General features: G+C 43.6%; 2 protein-coding genes across 3 annotated transcripts in view; one reads left to right on the top strand and one right to left on the bottom strand.

The window, feature by feature from the left end:
* Positions 1-424: 424 nt before the first annotated feature.
* On the bottom strand, positions 425-3,451 carry RPL36A (ribosomal protein L36a). The gene is made up of 5 exons (XM_001492629.6): positions 3,326-3,451; positions 2,805-2,910; positions 2,536-2,603; positions 794-916; positions 425-497 (listed from the first exon to the last, which is right to left on the bottom strand). The coding sequence occupies exons 1-5, from the start codon at positions 3,434-3,436 to the stop codon at positions 477-479; spliced, it is 429 nt and encodes a 142-aa protein (XP_001492679.3). The 5' UTR covers positions 3,437-3,451; the 3' UTR covers positions 425-476.
* Positions 3,452-7,261: 3,810 nt separating this feature from the next.
* Positions 7,262-14,333, top strand: part of BTK (Bruton tyrosine kinase) — a 31,725-nt gene continuing 24,653 nt past the window's right edge. The window contains exons 1-2 of one of the 2 annotated variants that reach the window (XM_023634516.1): positions 7,343-7,483; positions 13,737-13,918. In XM_023634516.1, coding sequence (XP_023490284.1) covers positions 13,865-13,918 — 54 coding nt within the window. In that variant the 5' untranslated portion in view covers positions 7,343-7,483; positions 13,737-13,864. Of the gene's footprint in view, positions 7,484-13,736; positions 13,919-14,333 lie in introns of both variants that reach the window. The other variant, XM_001493218.7, reaches the window with a different exon arrangement.

Raw genomic sequence — 14,333 nt, 5'->3', positions numbered from 1 at the left:
TGAGAGCAAGTCTGAAGACATATAATACATATAGTATGTTGCGCCTAGAGAACTGGGCCAAAATTCCTCATTAAATGACTGAAGTAGCAAATGCATGAGACAGATTATTCTGCTCTTGGTAAGCCTTACATTCACTATGGATATAATTGTTTCTGATCCCACCCTGCTAGGGAATTTCAGATCCCTACTTATGTCCCATGATAACCAATAACCTTTGCTTAACAGCAAAAGGAATCACATGAAGCCCCAAGTGATTAAAATGCCAAATTAGAGCATCACATCTGATATGAGCTCAACCAGTCAGGTTCAATCCAAAACGAGTAAAGTACTCAGAACCATGAAGCATCAATTTCCCCACAGGACGGATTTTATGGATGGCACTAGTTTGTTTCCCTCCCAAAACACCAACTGCAACCAAACAAAGTAAACATAACCTCAAAATTTTATTGTCTTCATAATAAAACAAAAGATGAGGCTTAGAACTGGATCACTTGGCCCTGTAACAGAACAGAAAAAAAAACGGTGAGCTTGGTATTTTGTAAAGAACCTCTACTCCATCGAGCAGTGTCTATTCTTAAAGGGACCATCATCCTTTAAGTGTCCTCACTGTTCCTTTCCTACTCATGCTGAAACCAATACCAAAAACCTTACACCTTCAGCTACAGAGCTAGTTATTTTGAGAAGATTGCCCCTGATCTTGATGCAGCAATAAATGAGTGGGCAAAAATGTTCACCTCTCCAAAATATAATAAAGCTACATAGAAGACTGCACCTTCCACCCATAATTAGATACCTTTCTCTTCTTATCTCCTCCAAGTTCAAAATGCTTGCATCTCTTGATAGCCAGCATTCTCTTAGATCTGCAGTTGGGCTCAACACATTCAAGCCTCAGCACAATCTTCTTTGTAGTTTTAGCCTGGAAAAAATTTAAGTCAAACTCTTCATAAATCACTGCAGAAAATCTTCCCTCAAAAACGACTGGTTTACTAAAGCAAAGCTTTCAAATGATAAGAGTTGTGACAATCGGTCTCGAGCATAGGGAGAAAATAGAAATGTGAAAACCAGTGGATTTAACAGAAAATGTTATAGCAAGGGTGGCAAGTTATTTAACTGCCATCAAGTTCTCCATTCACATCAAACATCCTAGAGGGCTCCTTATCAAATAGGCACCCACCATACCACCTTGAAGTGTGGCCATTCAGCACGTCTATTTAAATATTCCAACAATCAAAAGTGGGTCAACCAAGTCCATGCAACTATGAAACACAACTTTCACAACTCATTAGATAAGGTTAATAATTGATACTTATGATATATTAATTCTCCAAAGACTACCTACAACTATGTCTAGAACTTATGTACATTCAACTATATTATTTAACTCAAGGTACACTCCCCACTAATACTGAACTCTTTAAGCCTGCTCCTGGAGTCAGAATTCTACTACTGCTAGTTTGCAGTTCTCAAAAGGCCAAACATGGCTAGAACCTCCCCATCTTCTAAACAAGTAACCAAAAAGGTGAAAAGGCAATTAAGCATTCCTTTTTCTACCCTGAGATCAAACTATTTATTGCACCTAAATGAACACTCAAGTCATGGAATGCCATGTTCCAGGCACTGTGCTAATTAAGTGGTAACCAAATTACCTGTGGTAGAACAGGAACTAATTCAGCCTGAGGACAAATGACAAATATGGAATTCAGGAGGCCAGTGGAAGGCCTAAATGGCTATTCTAAAGAGCTTTAAGACTTCATGAGATAGGCAGCAGACAGACTGTAGCCTTCTGAGTCGAGAAGCAATAAGAAAACAATTCTTTCTGCAACCAAGAGCTGAGGATTCACAAGGACACGACAGATAGGGAACAGAGCAAGGAAAGGATTTACTCATGTACTCAAACTTCGGTCCTTAGCAAGATTGAGTATATCCCTTAACTCGATGTTTGCCTCTTCAAAAAGCACAAAAAAAATATAAAGTACTGAGGAGATGCAGTATTGTAAACTGGAGTCAGACCTGAGCAGCACTTCCAGCTCCACTGCCTACTAGATGTGTCACCGCAGGTAACTGAGATAACGTGGCTGTAACTATGATGCGGGCTCGGAGAGCCAAGGAGTCCAAAGAAAGATTTCTTGGACTCTCAAAGTCCAGGAGTAGTGCTCTTTTATTCAGAGAATAACATGGGGACAGGACCCATGGGCAGTGAAGGGCTGCAATGTGTTGAGGGCAGGGCTAAATTTTCTAAGGCATGGGTACGTGACCTATTTTTACTAGACAAAGGAAAGATGATGTAAAAAGTCATTAAATGGTATCAGTGCAGGTGAGGTCTGGTTATTGTGTGGTTGTATAACTTTAGATATGAATCAGGTCATATAGGTCACCATGTAGGCCAGCACGCATTGGGCTTCTCTCCCTGGGGCAGCCTTGATCCACATCACTATGAAAACACATCACCTACATTGTAGAAGTGTGGGCTAGAGACAAATGCAAGGTCTTTACCACAGTAAGTGGGAAGCATGTCAAACAGTAATCACTACTAACCTTTTTCCGGAAAATCGGCTTAGTCTGCCCACCATAGCCACTCTGCTTCCTGTCATAACGCCGCTTTCCTGGGAGAGCCAAAGTTATTTGTTATGGCATACTGAAGAACATAAATAACAATAGCCACATGTTCAAGTCCTCTTAGGGATTTTATCTTGGGCTTTCCAGCAGAAATATTAACGCCCAAGCAGGAGGAAAAAACCAAGGTCGTATACTATACTACTACATAAATGCCACATTAAAACTAAATTATGCACAGATCGTCTTACCCTGGGCATACAGAGAATCCTTGCCCTTCTTGTATTGTGTTACTTTGTGGGGTTGGTGCTTGCCACACTTCTTACAGAAAGTCCGGCGGGTTTTAGGAACGTTCACCTAGTAAATGAACCGTTCAGAACAGACAATGTTAGACGCCAAGAGCACAACGCCCTATCTGGCCCAGCTGACGCTAAGCCATCGCACGAGGACCCGACTCTCAGATTCCTCGCTAACACAACGCTCTGACCAGAAGGTGGTCCAAGCCCAGGCACTTGAGGCAGAGCGCCCTCCGCCGAACCTCCAAGTGCAAAGAGCGTATTCACTCCACCCCGCAGCTAAGTCCACCTCTTTGATGCCATCAGTTTAATTCCTGAACCCGTAGCCCGAGCCCCTTCGCGGTCGACCCCAGCAATACTGAGTTCTTTTGGTACAATGAGTCCACGCAGGGGCCTGGACCCATCATGGGATGGCACTGTCGCCGGGAGTAGAAAGATTAAGCTGGATGCTACCGACCCCCAACCCAACATCCTACCATGTTTGCAAGCGCGCTATCGGCACGGAAAGAAAGAGGCCAGGCCGGAAACGGAAGTATATAGGCGGTTCCTTGTCGCGCTTCCTCATGGGAGTCAGTGGGAGCGACCATAGAGTCTAAGGCTCTGTGCGCAGCGCCCTCTGTCGGCTGAGAGGACTCGATTCGGAGCCGGGGGCGGGAGCTTAACGAAGGGGTCAGGCTGAGGCTGATGCACTCTCTTCGACTTCCTCCAGCCCCGCAGCTTTGCAACTTTTCCTGGCTTCTTCACTTTTGAGGACGCTGCTACGTAGCAGCGTTAAGTGAAGGAAGCAGTGTCCTTTCCAGACCCTCCAGGCTCCCTGTCCCTATCCCCGAGGGAAGCCAGGACTAGGATCAAGGGGAGGGGCCTTCCACCTCCATGTTCCATTCCCGTCCCACCTCAAAGACACTGGGAACATCTTTCACAGCGAACTGCTACTTCACCGAAGGCTTGGAGGGAGTCAGTACTCTAGTTCATCTGTCACATGGCCAGCTGGCCCATTCAACACATGTTTATCGCATGCCTATTTTGTGGCAGGCAGTATTCTAGAGGAATACAATAATCAAATAATCACGGTCGCGCTCATAAACGTATTATTACAGACTAAGTACTTTGTAAAAAAGGAATAATGATCAGCATTAAAGCAGCCCCCTTTTGTTGAGGGAGCAAGTTGGCTGCTCTAAGTTCTGAAAAGTAACAAAAGAATTGTTCAACTCCTGCAATAGCAATAATCAGGCCAAGAGAGAGAAAATAACCAGGAGCTCTTCCCTTCCCTGCATACCTGCCAGAAGGCATGTGCTACGTTTCAAGAGAGTCCAGCAGAGAAAGACTGCAGGGTACTGAGCATTTAAAACGGATTGTCTGATAGAATTCTCACAGTAATTCCAGGAGGTAGGTGGTATTATAATTGCCATTTTACAGATAAGGAAATTGAGGCTGTAGGCTGTTAAACGATTTGCCCAATGTGGCTAGTATTTAGTGGAGCCAGGACACAGACACAGGTGATCTGACTCCAGAACCTGGGCTCCTTTACCATTATACAATATGGCTGTTGTATCCTGGTAATTGTAATAGCTAATTACTGAGCACTTATTATATGCCAGGCATTTTCCTAACCACCTTTCATACCACCTCTTTTAATCCTAACAACCCAGGTAATATGTACCATTATTAATATTTAGCAGATGAGGAAACTGAGGCACAAAAGGCATTAAATTCACTTACCCAAAGTCACACAGGTGGTTATTTGGTGGAGCTGGAATTTGATCCCAAGTAATCTAACACCACAGGTTTGCACTTAACCACGACATCACACAGGGGAAGCAGGGCACCTGCAGGGTATAGGATAATGAGGAGAGAGAATTGAGCATAGACGCAGGAGGAGGTGCCAGTGGATTAGGGGCTAAGGAACTATGAAAACCTGGGGTCTCCTGCTTGCATAACCCTCCAGGAACATCCATGGGTCCAGAGCTGACTCTCTGATCATCCCCCTTTTGTTGGATGGTCTCTGGGAATGAGATAATAAAAACATTACCACTACCTGCTACATTTCCTAAAAGTTTCTTTGCCAAACAGCCAGCCTGTAGTCTCACAGCATTTTCTTCTTCTTTCCAGGCTCTTAGGCAGTCTCACTGGCTAAGAGACATGTGTAGAGGTTTTTTTTTTTTTTTAAAGATTGGTACCTGGGCTAACAACTGTTGCCAATCTGTTTTTTTTTTTTCTGCTTTATCTCCCCAAACCCCCCCTGTACACAGTTGTATATCTTAGTTGCAGGTCCTTCCAGTTGTGGGATGTGGGACGCCACCTCAACGTGGCCTGATGAGCGGTGCCATGTCCGCGCCCAGGATCTGAACCCTGGGCCGCCGCAGTGGAGCGTGCCAACTTAACCACTCAGCCACGGAGCCAGCCCCTGTAGAGGTTTTTGATGTTCGTAACATGGAAATATGAAGACAGTGAACATGGCCCCTCTTAGTCTAATCAATCTTAGTTCTTTCTATCACACCTCGTGTGAGATGACTTTGGTTTCGATTCCCTTCACCAATCCTGCTCTATTTCGGACATGCTCCTGCTCATTAATTTTCCCTAAGATGAGGTACTCAGAACTGAAGACAGGATCTAGCTATGGCCTGGCCTTGCAGAGTAAATGGCCTGTTCACTTTCCTCTGTCTATATATTTTACTTCTACAAGGAAGCCTAATATCACCTTGGATTTTCTGGCAGCCATGTTACTGACATGACATTTCTCTTGATTACTATTAGCAAAAACCTCTGAACTATTTTCTCAAATGCTACTGCTAACCCACTTTCACCTAGAGTCCTTTGAAGTTCAATGTCAGTGCCCAGTTATGGGACATGACCCTTAGCCCTGGTAAATTACAATTTGTTGAAGTTGGCTTATCACACCAGGTGATCAAGATCTTTTGGAAACTGATTGCTCTGGTTTTATCATCCAGTCTAGCTCACAACAGCCTTGCACCACTCATAAACTAGTTAGGCTACTTTCGATATCTTCCTCAAAGGTCATTAATAAAAATGTTGAACAGGATAGCACCAAGAATAGAACCTTATATTACATTTGGAATCTTTTGAGGTGATGCTAAGCTATTCATTTGCACTATTTGGGTGCAGTCCTTCTGTCATGTAGCCAAGTGTGTAGGGGATTGCTCATGGGCAGAGGGTGAAGAAGCGCCTAGGTCTACTTTCCCCTTTCCCATGTCTTGTTCCCCCTTGTTCAGATCCCCCATTGTATGCCTGTCAATTCCCAGTCTCCACCCCAAGACGGACCTTGAGAAAGGACAGGGCATGTGACAAGTAGCGTCTGACTAAAGGGGAGGGAAGGCAAATGTCTGTGACCAACTCTCAGGCAGGCGACTGGAGCAGTGTTCAGGGGGTGGCTAGTTAAAGGATATAAATTGTCAATAAAATAGGAAGATCATGCAACACTTGGCTGCCTATCTGGCTTGTGCAGAGGTAAGGATTAACCACCCAACTATCCTACAAAATGCCTTTTAAAAAAGCATGTTGCCTTAAAAATTCTGAGGGACTTCTAGTGAGATCTGTGAACTGTTTCTACATTAGGATACAGCGCCTGGGGCAAGTAAAGATGGCAGTGCCTGATGTGTCAAGGTGGGCAAGCAGATCAGTTACCAGGGGCTCCGCCACCATTCCGGTCTGCAGCCAGCGCTGTCTGCATTTCCTAGGAGAATCCTCCAGGAGAAGATCACTGCTAGAACATAGGCTAAGATGTGGCTGAGGGAAACATTCAGGCTTCAAGTAACATACCTAGTCTGGTTTATCGCTTTACAGGATTAAAGAGAAAGGTGTAAATTGAGTTAATCCCTGAGGCAGAATCTTAAATAGAGAAAATCAACATCCACAGAAAATGGGGAAGGGCACAAGTCTTTGTGTGGGCTCACATTCAGACATTTTTATCTGTAGAAAAAATGCTTTCTTAGAAAATGACTCAGCAGGGGGAAGTCTTGTCTCTACCTCTGTCATGCGCTGTACTTTGGGGGTCCCTTCATGAGTACTCCATCTTTCACTATTAAGTTTAACTCTGAGACCCGGAGTCTCCTCGGCCTTAGAGGACACGAGACTCTAAAGACGCTCTTCTTCCTTAGTACCTTCGTGTTGTGTTTGCAGGTCTGCATTTCTCCTCTTTCCTGTAAGTCTCCACTCCCCGTGCCGACCATCCCCACAGTCCTTTAGGTATGTCATCCCTTTACCTACGGGAGGTCAGCCTGACGACCTGTCTGCTCACGCCAGCCCCATCTAGGATCTCAGTGGCCCCAGTAATGTTGAGAAGGGTTCTTTCAGAGCAGACTCAAGATAGTAGTGTCAGAGGTCCCAAGCAAATGAAGGGCGGGGACAGCTGGGGGGGGAGGTGGAATAGGGACAGCAGCAGGGAACCAGATACCATGCTGCTGAGAAGAAGAAAAAAAAAGACATTGGTTTAAGTCAGGAAACAAAAAAAGGGAACTGAGTGGCTGTGAAAGGGTGGGGTTTGCTCAGACTGTCCTTCCTCTCTGGACTGTAAGAATATGTCTCCAGGGCCAGTGTCTTCTGAGATCGAGACCCACTTTCAAAGTCCTGGCATCTCAATGCATCTGGGAAGCAACCTGCATTAAGTCAGGACTGAGGTGGGTCTGGGGCATGGCAGGGGCTGGGCAGCAGCAGCAAGTACCTTTCGTGGGACCCATGAAGGCCAGAGAGAAAGCATGGCTGGTGCCATGTAGTCTGCTGGCGGAGGAGGAGGCTGACGGAGGGTGGGAGTGTCATCAGCCCTGGCAGTCCCTTCCAATGATCAGAGGGGGCTGTAAGGGTCCTTTCTGAGGAGGGTGGTGGGGGGACAAAAAGAGAGAAAAGTGACATGAGGTGACCATCTGAATAGGTAGCAAATGTTGGAATGTGGCACCTCTGCAAAACTTGGCAGAAAAGTAATACTGCCAACAGCAGAAGGATAAAAATAAGCCCTTTGGTCAAATATTGCTTGAAGACCCAAAATGTATATTTGTATCAATAAGGCCCTTAGAGGGCATTCAAAGAGGCAGATTGAGAAAACCATAAAAGCTCACATGCCGCAATAGGCCGTTACCTGTGTGAACCGGGGAAAGGCGCCATCCAAACCAGGGTGTAGGCCACCTGCCTCGGGCTGGGTCGGGCCAATATCGCCAGGATCAGAGCTGGCTTGTTGGAAACGTTGTATGAGCCAGCCTCGTGGTAACAATGGGTAAGAAACTGGGCCAGAAGAAAGCAGCCTCAGCCTCAGCCCAGAGAGTATGGCCAACCCCTGAGGTCGTGGGGAAGGTTTTTCCTCTTACCATTGCCTGCCATGTGCACGGCTTTCTTCTTGTCTTCATTTCTCCTCTCCTTTCCTCCTCTCCATACCCCTCCTCCTTCTCCTCCTCCTCTTCTCCCTCCGTTCTCTACCTATGTCCCCTCTTCATTTCCTCCTTTATTTTGTTCATTGCCGCATCCCCTGGAACAGAGTCAGTGCTTAATAAATCATCGTTGAATTGCATTGAATTGCTCTTGCCCCTTTCTTCCCCTGCTCTTTCCCCTTTTCCCTTTCCCCCTACTTGCCTCGTACCTTCCCCATAGGATTGTTGTGAGCAGTAAGTGTGTTAATATACGTAAAAGCAGTTAAAACGGGGCCTGGAAATAGTAAGTGCTACTATCTCAAAGTTTGCTATTATTTTTATTCTGCCTGAGACCTGCCAGTATCCCCAGAGGGCCTGCCCAGAGCAAAGAGTGTGGCATTTAGAATAAAAAGAACTGCTGGCCCTGATCAAGACATCCTTGGATGAGTCGCTGGACCTGCAGATGGAATCCCAGTCCAGTTTCCTTGCCACCCAGCTTTCCAAGCTCAAAGTCTCTCTCCCGTGCTGCTCATTTCCAGAAGCAGGGCAGCAGCAAAGCCCAGAGGCTGGAGTCTCTACAGCTCAGATGCTGTCCTCTGTGCTATTAGTCGTGTGCTAGTTCTGCTCCTTCCCTCATTTTGCATGCCAAACCCCTGAACTAAGGGTGCTACAGCCTCTCTGGAGCCTGTTATTTGATAAAACAATCTCACCCTCCAAATAAGCCACAAAATGCAAATACTCATGGAACCTAAAGCATTCTACCGAAGCAATATCCCTTAGGGTTAGCCCTATCTGCTCTATTCTGACCCCTTTTATATTCAGACTATTCAAACTATCTGCTTATGTTAAAATCCAAATCCTTGTTGCTTATGGCTGGTGATGTTTGTTTAGAATCTCTGTAAATTGCTTACAGGGAGAACTAGTGCAACTTTCCATCCACTTCTAGGGTCTTGGTGTAATTTTAAATTATCATCACTATGATTTACTATTTCCATTTGAGCAAATTTCCTATAGAGAGTTTCCTTTCAGTGGACTAGACCCATACCAGGAAGTGACTTAGGTATAAAGAGAAGATATGGCTTTGCAAACCAGTTTGGGTGTTCTCCAGAGAGTCATCAGCTACCTGCTGCTTTTTGCCCAGTGATGCTGACATGTGCTTGCTAACTCCTGGGAATAAGGGAGAGCTAGAATTTTCAGTGAGGCGGTGTCCAACGAGAAGCTAGAGAGAAGACTTTGACCTAATTCACTCCAAAGCTGCTTGGTTATGCAAATGAAGCCATCAAGGGAGGGGGAGAGAGAACTCCTCTGAGGACCCTGAAACAAATGGGCCACGTGTGACTTTCAGTTTCTCTGGAGGTTCATGTGCACTGACCGAGGGTGTACAGAGAGCACTGGAAACACAAAAGCCTTAATCCCATGCTTTCCTCCTCCCTCTGTCACCAGATGACCCTAGGGTTAATGTTGGTTATCTGACTCTCAAGGAGAAGTTCATCTCACTGCCTTGCCTCCCTGAAACGAAAATGAACCATAGTCTATTAGCTCATCCCTAGAACAACGAAATCTAGAGAGTCAAGAGAAGTTAAATTTTAGACAAGTTGGAGGTTGGAAGGTACCGGTGTTCAAGATCACTGGCTCACTGAAAAAACAGATTTGTCTGCAATAAAAACAGAGTAAAAACTAATTCGAAATGGAGCAGAAATAGATAAAGGCATGGGGAAAGCTGGCTCTCAAAAACTGCTATTTGGAGTGGAAATTGATATAATGTTTCTGGAAACTTTTGTCAGTATGTTTCAAAATGCAAAATGCGCATACTTTTTGACTTGGTAAATGGTAATTATATAGAAATCCTAATATCATGGGAAAATAATCAGACATAATGTTAAATAAGAACTTTAGATATTTTGAGGAAAAGGTGTATTGGAGGGATGGATGGATGGATGAATAAATGGATAGATAGATAATGTTGCTGTTGTTGTTGTTTTGAGAGAGATTAGCCCTGAACTAATTGTTAGTTCTGCCGCCAATCTTCCTCTTTTTTTGCTGAGGAAGACTGGCCCTGAGCTAACATCTGTGCCCATCTTCCTCTGCTTTTTTATATGTTGGATGCCTGCCACAGCATGGCTTGACAAGCAGTGCGTAGGTCCACACCCAGGATCCAAACTAGCGAACCCGGGGCCACCAAAGCAGAACATGTGAACTTAACCACTGCACCACTGGGCTGGCCCCTAGATAGACAATGTGAAGAAAAATAAGCAAACTACAAATAGTATGCGAAATACAATCTCAAATATAAGAAAAATGCGCAGAAAAAAAGGGAAAGTAATATGTCCAAATATTAATGCCTCTGGATATTGAGCTTATAATTGATGCTTTCTTTTTCATATTCCTGTACTTCAAACATTTTCTATAACGATGTGTTATTTTGGTATTGAAAGAAAAATAAATGTTTAAACCAGGGAAAACAAAAACTAAACTGAAAAAGAAGGCCAAAGGGGCACAGAAATTCAGAGTGAAAGATGGACACCCCAGCAGTCACCTCGGGTCAGATGGACGGTCCTGAAAGTATTACCACCAACCTGATGCAGAGGGTAGACTTGCAGATTGGCTATCTGGCTCTCCTTTCATCATCACTCGGCCAGAATCTACTGTCTCTAGTACAGGTCAGAAGACATGATGAACCACAGAGACCCAGAAGTTTCCGAAACCAGAGAAGAAAAATGTTAACAACATGAAATGCTGAAGAAGAACCGGAGCCCTAAGACTTCTTGGAAATGACTACAGCAGATGAGAATTTCCCTGGTTAGTGCACAGCCAGAAAACTGATTTTGGCTGGAAAGTCTTCAGCACCTGTAGTGCTGACCCTGAGGCTTATCATCAATTGATTAGGTTTCACTGGGGCCTAAATAGAGCTTCTTGGAAACTTAACAAGAGCAATTAGGTTTCTTTGTTGCTATGATTATGATATTTTATAGAAGACTTCTCTTCTGGTTCCAAGGCCAGGGAATTCTCAATCAAAATCTCAATCAGAACCTGAGAGATGCTTCTTGGGACTGAGAAAAGATTTTTGGCAGGCCCAATTTAGTCCATCAGCTATCCACTCCTCTAGTTAGAGACAGTTGATAATTCTACCAGATTTCATAGTAAAGCATCAGGAAGACAGGACTGCAAAGGGAACAAGGGATAACACAAACTGCACAGTCCAACCGATAATCTGGACCTGAGTTTGCCACTTTGTCTGAGTAACTGAGAATTCATTCTGAGAGTAGAAAACTATGATCACATGTACAAGAATGTCCATGGCAGCATTGTTCAGAATTGAAAACAAACAACCTAAATTTCCATCAATAGAGGAATGAATAAATAAAATGTGATGTATTCATCATATAGAATACTTTATGCATATAAAAATGAATTAAAATGTATGAACTAGAGGTACCAAGATAAATGTCATAAAACATTACACTGAGAAAAAAAGCAAGTTGCTAAAGAATATGTACCACTTATATAAAAATGTAAAAGAGGCAAACCGATACTAAATATCTTTTATGAATACTTACATATGTAGTAATAATATAAAAACATGCCTAAGAATGATAAACACCAAATTCAAGATATTGGTCATCTCTAAGGAGGGAGGGGACCAATTGTGGAGGAGTACACAATGAGGTTTTGATTCTATGGATAATATTTCATTTCTAAAAAACACCAGAAGCAATTATGGCACAATGCTAGGATTCTATAGAGCTAAGTAGTGAGTATGTGAGTATAACGTCATTTTCTGTACTTTCCATCTATTTGCAATATTTCATACTATAAAAGAAAGTACATTCAATCAAAGTTTTATATTCACGGTAAGCAATGATAACCCTAGGGACAAAGAATGGGTATTCCACCTAAACCTTGTGCTTTTATTCCATCAACAATGACAAAATCTGAAAATGAAACAGCGAGTGATGCTAAGAATCCACCAGTTAGGATCTCCTTGTGGAAGATTTAAAGGAAAATGCAAGAAAACCTGGCAGGACTGAGAAGAGTCCTCAAGTGGGAAAAAGTACAGTTAACAGTTAGCAGAGACAAATCATCCTTTCCAGCCTGGAGGAACATTACCCAGGAAAGTGGCCCAGGATCCTGAATTCTGTCTTACCTCCTGTACTTACCATCATTTCCTCTTTTGCCAAATGTTCCTAGAAGATGCAGAGAGGTCTGTCCCAAGTGCTTTTCGATGTTAGCCATGGAGAATGAGCGGGTGCTGAGGTGGATGGCGTCACACCTCATAAAGGCAAAAAAAAAAAAAAAAAAATCCATCTGGGAGGCAATGAGGTACCACAGAAACAGCAAGGACTGTGGAGTTTCAGGTGGATGAGGCTGGGCAAATCATACAACCTTCATGAATCTCACTTTCCTCATCTATTTGTTATGAGGAATAAATGAAATGACGTGTGTGAAATGCCTGAGGGGTAGACTGCACTAAGAGAAACAAGAGTGCTTTCCATTCCCTTGGGGAGAAAAGGGAAGGCCCAGAATCTTGCAGGGCAATTAAGTAATGCTTTAAAGGAGAAATAAAGACAAAACACTGCTTCTTGGATATTCTGGCTAAGTAGTTATTTGAACTATGACTGATTGGTTATTTCTAACTACCCTCTCCTGGACTCTTCCCAATCATCGGCAGGCTGTGTATTTTTCTGAATTTTGCTCTTGTGTTGTATCTCAGCGTGAGCAAAGATAGGAATGGAAGGTGGTTTAGTTTACCGATCCTGCAAGGACTATTTATAGTAATTCCTTGGCATAATGCAGTTTGTAAGATGGCTGAACTCTTCCTAACAAGCATCCTCTTTCTGAATTCTGTTGCTCATAGGGAGCTGGGAGGCTGCAAAAGGTGGCCATGTGAAAGTTCTTGCACTTGTAATTTAATAAAGAGAACGTTATAATACTGAGATTCTATATTTTAAATGAAGAGCTCTGTCTTTCTATTATTTTTCCTCTTCTTTCTTTCTCTATACGAACAACTGTGTGTGTGTGTGTGTGTGTGTGTGTAACATTCATGTCACTTCCGTTTCCACCCCCACCCCCACCCCCTGAGTGAGGTGCAGGGTCAGCCCTCATGGTGCATCTTTTGTGGTTGAATTGACTTTGTAGGCTGCTGAAATTGTTACCAAAAAAAAAAAAAATTAGAACCTTCTACAATTACCCAAAAAAGCTGCAACTAGCCTCTAATGCAGAGTGTCCAACACACTAACCTTCAGGAAGATATACGGATGAATGTTTCTCCTTTCACATTATTGGTGGATGGATCAGTAGTGACTAAGGAAGAGCTACCACATTTCCAGTCTGTGTGTGTCTGGACTGGATTACAAGGAATAGCAGGAAAGCAGTCAAAGAAGGGGCCATCAGGTCATGGAGATCTCAGTAATCCTCCAGCTCAATGATCTGGAGGTAGAGGCCATTTCACCCCTCGCTCAGAGGGGTGATAGTTAGTGAGAGGCTTACTTACTTCCTCATACTTAGACCAGCACTAAACTCTACCCTAACACAGACGCTTGAAAGAGAGGAAGCCTTCCTCTTGTACAAACTGGATTTGTTCTAAAAAAGAAAAAGAGCAGAGGAAGCTTCCAGAAGGACCCGTCTTACAGGAAATAAGAGCAGAGGCCAAGACTGAAGCAGATGCTGGGTCTGAGCAGGGAGTGCAACCACCAAGAGCTCACGAGAAAACTAAAGGTAAACTGCTGGGTCTGCTTTACTCAGCTATGAGAAGTACAACTGGACATGGTTTGTTGGGATGCTTCTCATCCGATTTAATGGTCATGCTACTCAATTTCTTTAGGGTTCTATTTTGTCTTCTGTAATTTGAGTCTTTGTGCAGTGATACATAATTGGAATTCACCGTGGGAACAAATGTGATATTATTACAGGGATCTTGATGAGTTGGCAGTTCCTGAGAATAGAGGATTATTACTTGGTTACCACTACCTCTGGGTAAATGAATAATTTTAATGTTAAAAGAAATCTCTTTGGAGTTTGAGCTGAATTCGAATGGCAGAAATGACTCTAGTTGGTTGTAAACTCTTGTCAGTTTGTCACTCTTGTGAGAGACCATTTAAACCAAGGAGTCAGAGAAGAGAGCTGTGTGGCA

The sequence above is a fragment of the Equus caballus genome, chromosome X (assembly GCF_041296265.1).
Source record: "Equus caballus isolate H_3958 breed thoroughbred chromosome X, TB-T2T, whole genome shotgun sequence".
NCBI classification, from domain to species: domain Eukaryota; kingdom Metazoa; phylum Chordata; class Mammalia; order Perissodactyla; family Equidae; genus Equus; species Equus caballus.
Note: the sequence above shows the minus strand (reverse complement) of the source record. Positions and strands in the feature narration are given on the sequence as shown.

What these genes read in the sequence shown, in the direction of transcription:
- RPL36A (XM_001492629.6), bottom strand. Translation starts at nt 3,436, where the DNA reads ATGGTCGCTCCCACTGACTCCCATGAGGAAGCGCGACAAGGAACCGCC. An exon ending in GGATTCTCTGTATGCCCAGG is followed by an intron (nt 2,604 to 2,804) that starts GTAAGACGATCT and finishes TGGCTCTCCCAG; the next exon opens with GAAAGCGGCGTTATGACAGG. An exon ending in GAGGAGATAAGAAGAGAAAG is followed by an intron (nt 498 to 793) that starts GTATCTAATTAT and finishes GTTCTGTTACAG; the next exon opens with GGCCAAGTGATCCAGTTCTA.